The following is a 5,080-nucleotide window of genomic DNA, read 5'->3' on the forward strand; positions in this document are numbered from 1 at the left end:
ATTAAATACAATATTCTTTCCTTTCCAACATCACATATCGTAAGTGATAGTATTATTTTATATTTAAATTACACTGACAAATTTTTAATTTTAGCCTATAATAAATAATTAATTAGAGTACAATAAACTTTCTAATAAGAAAATATATTACCATTCATGTTTTGAAAAGGTTAATTATAAGTAAAAACAATTATATATTTTATTTTTCTTGACACAAAATTGACAATTATAAAATTGTAACTTTTAAGTCTTTTTAAGAGGATATTAAATGATTAATGGCACATAGAAGCCTTTCAGGCCGGGCATCATAATTAATCGCAAAGCCCGAGACCGTCCAATAAATTAATCCAGGCCGGGTAGCCCGCAACGGGCCATAATAGGTTTTGGGCAATTTCAGGTACAGGCGGGCTTGGGCGGGTACGGGCAGGCTGAGTTTTCTCGGGTAATATTTACACCCCTAGGTAATTCCTACTTTTTTTATACAGATAGAGGGGAGAGATCCGGCTACAGGAAACGCCTCTTTGCTCTCGGCGGACGAAGAAATTAAGAACGGTGAGTTTGGAATCTCTCTAAACTCAGTTTGATTTGAACTGGAATGTCTTTAATTGTTTCGATCTCTATGTTTAATTTTATTGGTTAGGTTATTGTTTTAATCCAACTGTATGCTATTTTCTTAGAGTTCCACCGATGTTTGAGGTGAAACAATGCTTTTATTGATGGAATATAGGTTTCGATCCAACATGAGATTTTTGTAATTTAGCTGATTGTTTTGAATTGAATTTTATCTCTGTTTGGTTGTCCCTAGGTGGTTAAAGAAACAAGTAGGCAACAACTGGTGTTTGAGCTACCATGGCTGATTATACAAAGACAGACAGTTACTTAAGGCTTAAAGAAGCCAAGGAAAAGAGGTTCCAACGAGCTCTAAAACGCAAAAACTCTGATACTGATGTTTCAGCTATCCCGGATGATAATTGGGTAGGCAGATATTTCATTGACTTAATTTGTAGAGTTGGATATCATAGAAGTGAAATTATATATTCAAGATCTGAAATCAAGGGACCATCAATAGATTTACGGTCTTCACTTGAGATGCTTTTCCAAGAAGCAGCATGTGATACATATAACTGGACGGATGCCAAGAGAGGGTACGATGACAGGAGGTCTTTCCGTGCGTTACTTTGGCAGTTAGCACCGTCTGGCCTGGAAAAGTATGAGGTATATATGGTTCAACTTTTGTTTATACCTGCCTTTATTTCAATCTCAAGTCTCGTGACTTTCTCATATGGTACAGGATAATGACATCAATATTGGTTACCAGCCAAATACATTGTCGTATAGTGAGGCATCGCCAGGTGATCTAGATAAATCCGCTATGAATCTGACCGAAGCTTAAAGTTGATGAAACCTTTGCAAACTTACGCCAAGGATGTTACAGGTAAATACAATGACGGAAGCTTGTCATTCTCGAAACTTTGTCACTATGCCGGACGCTTGTTGTTGGAGAAAATTTTAGAGGATCTGGATAGAGCAAATAAATGCTTTCACAGATGCTTGTCGTTGGAGGAACTTATGCAAAGGATTCGTTCAGAATCTGGCGATGATTTCAGGCGAGAGCAGGTAATTAATATTCACTGCTCGAAAATCTTGGCTTTATTTTGGATTTGACATATCTTTTATGACGTGGCATGATAGGCTGCGTTGTTGGAGTCTTTCCTTCATCACCTCATCAAGATACAGCTGGAGCAGCGGTTTGTTGCAAATAGTTTCTCTGTGCATCTGGACCAATTGAGAATGTCTGCATTTTCCAATCCTGCTGATGATGATGGAGATATGTGTCCTATTATCCTTCCCAAGCGCACCATGGACTACTGTATTTGGCGACAAAAGGTAAGTCTTTTATCCTGCTGAATCGATTGGCTAATTCCAAATTACTTGACCTTGTTTTGTTTTGTTTTGATATTTCAGCACATATTCGATAGTCTATGTACCATGTCCCGTGAATCGGTTTGGTTGCTGAAGACACTCAAGGATTCCCCTTTTTCTAGTCCCTCATCTATCAAGGAGTCCAACATGATTCTTGACCTCATCTTGGCTTTTATTTCAAAGTTCAAGAAATCAAAGGTATTGTACATACCTTTCCTGTTTGTTTGAATGTTACAAATTAGTACCCTTTTTTATCTTGAGAATTTCAATTTCAATGATTTCCCTTGGGATAAGCACTATTATCCTCCTAGGACTTATCCAGAGTACAGCGAAGACAATGAGTTCTAGCTGTTGTTTTCCCTCTTGAAATATATATACGGTTGACTACAAGACATAAGATAAATGTTGCTGCTGTGCTCATAATGAAGGCTGGTTGGAACTGCGATCCCAAAACTAAGTCGATGTGCTTTAGGTGTGAGGCTGATATTATACAACCAGAATTTCATTATTTAGACTTGAGAGCTAAACTTATGTACAAATAGTCTATGGCGTCCACATCTGTTAAACCTGCAGATTCATCTCAAAGCCATTGCATCTGTTAAACCATCCAGCTCCATTCTCACCGTCAAGACCATCTAACATCGCCTGTTCCTTCTCAATTGAGCATCAACACTTCGCAGTGCCAAAAACTCATCACTGCCATCAGACTCCATCTCAATGAAACCACAGCAAACTCCAATTCCTGTTGATGATGTTGATTTGCATCTGTAATACAACCAATAACCATCTCAATTCAAACCATTCTTCTTCTCCATCATTTAAGAGCATATATAGGGAAGGGACAATGATCAAGGCTCTAAACATGAAGTTCGATGAAGTGAAACAAGATCTAAGTAATCAATGGAAGCTCACTGGTCATGTCCAATTCATTCCATGGGTGAAAGGCTATTTTATCATTAAACTTTGCAATGAGATAGATAGAAAGATCGTGAGCTATGAAGGTCCTTGGAAGTTGAAGACACAGCAACTCAAAAGTCCTCCCATGGACTCCCTTGTTCAATCCAGAATCTGAGAAGGTCACAAGAGCTGCTGTTTAGGTACGTTTTCCACACCTTCACCTGGAATATTGGGAGGAAGAAATCCTTTTTCGAATAGCTAGAGGCCTTGGTAAACCAGTTGTTGTTGACCCAAGAACTCTGAAACATGAATTCGGGTACTTTGCGGCTGTTCTTATCGATATTGACTTCTCCAAACCGCTTGAAAGCATTATCATTGATGATGAAGAACTTCCGACAGGCTTCTATATTGATTATGAGATATACAACCAACCAGAATTTTGCGAACATTGTAAAACAATCGGTCATGTTGAAGGAAACTGTAGGAACAAGAAGTATAACGATCTGAAGAAGCAGTACGACTTCGAAACCGATCAAGGGAAGAAAACAGCTCTGAAAATGAAGTTAGATGATCTCAGAAATATTTGGAAGAAGAGGGAGTTCACCGGAAGGGTTAGCAGGGAAGGCAAGTCTGATGATACAGCAGCAAAACCAATTGGAGGAGCAGCGTCTCAGGGAGTTCATTCTATCATTCCCAGCACCTCAAGCAGTGAAGATGATCATGTAAGTCATGATGATCAGTTCGAACAGGAAGGTCATCAAGAACACCAAAATCAGAGTCAAACTACAGCTGGAGTGGTCGACATCAATAGATCAGAGCATGCTGAGAGTATTGTTGTTCGTCCAGACGATGTTGACAATGCTACTAGACCTGCTGGAGTGGTCGTTATCCAACTGACTAACTCTGCAGTTGATGTGGACACACCAATGCTTGGAATGTCTCTCTCCGAGGAGGCCAAGTCCAACAGCTCTAAACATGTAGAGTCATTGTCAGAGGGAATCAAGCCTGACGAGTCTGACGAGACATTGTCACAAGGGACCAAGCCTGACGAGTCACTTTCAGGGGGACAATTCTAGTTGATTTGACTAAGGAGAATCCGAACTTGGATAAGAAACAACAAGATTTTCTAATCTCCTACAACAACAAGAAAAGGATAGCAGATGACTTGGCTAGAGCCGAACTAGATCTGACTTTGGATAAGCTTCAAACTATGAGGGACCGCACCCAACAGAATAACAAACAAGCTGAAGGTTCTGGCAAAGACGATGGGACAAATGTTACAACCAATGAGGCTACTACTACCATCCAGTGCAAGAGCAACATCGTAGTGGAGGAAACTAATAAACTCGAATGGATGGCTGCCAAAGATGAGGAAGATCGCCTGAAAAAGGAACAAGCAGCGAAGAAGAAGGACGAGCTTATGGCAGGCAAGAAGGCTCCGAAGAAAACACCAAAAAAGAAGAAACAACAAGCTAAGGCTGTCCAAGAAGATAACAAGGGTCCAGCAAGCCCTTATGATAATTTGATTACTTAATGTCTGTAGTTTGGTCTTGCAGGCCTGTCTGTTGTCTTTTGTCCTCTTCGTTTTTTCTGTAGTAAGGCCGTCTCTCTGTAGGACTGGCATCTTGTTTTTTCGCTTCATGTAGGCTCTTTTGCGTTTGGCTAAAGGCTAAAGAGACCTATCCCTTTGTGTTTGTGCTTTTTATTCAATCCATTCTTTGTCCGAGTAAAAAAAAAATTGCATTTCTACAAATCTTTTTTGGGGACCAAAAAACACTCACCAACTCCATGGGCCGTACGTTGCACCGGCCTTGCCAAAGCCGCGCAATGATCGTGCATCACCGTCAAAGCCGCAAGCCATGCCGTACAATGATCGTGCAACACCGTCAAAGCCGCATGTCATGCCGCACAATGAACGTGCAGCACCGTGTCTGCCAACGTCCCTTCCCTATATATGTCTTATATCTATACATGCATGGACCGATCCGGCACAGTTTGTATATTGATTTCTTTTCTTGACAAGCATGGGACAAAGCTTCGAGCTTCATTTGGATATGCCCTCGATATATAGGTATACATACATGCACTTCTTTTTTTTGACAATCCCCCGATGCATAGCTAGACATGCCTGGATCGGTTAGCCACGCGTTATACAAGTGCCGGACGACAAAAAGTGAAATTTGGTGACACTCTCCCAGATCCTTGTAGTCTTCCCAAGCATCGTTTTGAGACAATTTGTGCACGCACTTTTTCCGACAAA

The 5,080-nt window shown here is 40.4% G+C and overlaps 1 protein-coding gene across 2 annotated transcripts; it reads left to right on the forward strand.

Annotated features, from left to right (window-relative positions):
* Positions 1–491: 491 nt before the first annotated feature.
* Positions 492–4,558, forward strand: LOC113345442. Of its 2 annotated transcripts, none has more exons than XM_026589218.1 (7): positions 492–552; positions 806–1,215; positions 1,292–1,352; positions 1,436–1,617; positions 1,693–1,887; positions 1,966–2,121; positions 2,246–4,558. In XM_026589218.1, exons 2-7 carry the CDS (start codon positions 850–852, stop codon positions 2,288–2,290), a joined length of 1,005 nt encoding a protein of 334 aa, XP_026445003.1. In that variant the 5' UTR covers positions 492–552; positions 806–849; the 3' UTR covers positions 2,291–4,558. The 2 variants fall into 2 exon arrangements, with proteins under 2 accessions (XP_026445003.1, XP_026445004.1); XM_026589219.1 differs by having other exon boundaries at positions 1,319–1,352.
* The last annotated feature ends 522 nt before the right edge of the window (positions 4,559–5,080 follow it).

The sequence above is a fragment of the Papaver somniferum genome, unplaced genomic scaffold (genome assembly GCF_003573695.1).
Source record: "Papaver somniferum cultivar HN1 unplaced genomic scaffold, ASM357369v1 unplaced-scaffold_81, whole genome shotgun sequence".
Taxonomy (NCBI): Eukaryota; Viridiplantae; Streptophyta; class Magnoliopsida; order Ranunculales; family Papaveraceae; genus Papaver; species Papaver somniferum.

What these genes read in the sequence shown, in the direction of transcription:
- LOC113345442 (XM_026589218.1), top strand. Translation starts at nt 850, where the DNA reads ATGGCTGATTATACAAAGACAGACAGTTACTTAAGGCTTAAAGAAGCC. An exon ending in GTATAGTGAGGCATCGCCAG is followed by an intron (nt 1,353 to 1,435) that starts GTGATCTAGATA and finishes AGGATGTTACAG; the next exon opens with GTAAATACAATGACGGAAGC. An exon ending in ACTGTATTTGGCGACAAAAG is followed by an intron (nt 1,888 to 1,965) that starts GTAAGTCTTTTA and finishes TTGATATTTCAG; the next exon opens with CACATATTCGATAGTCTATG.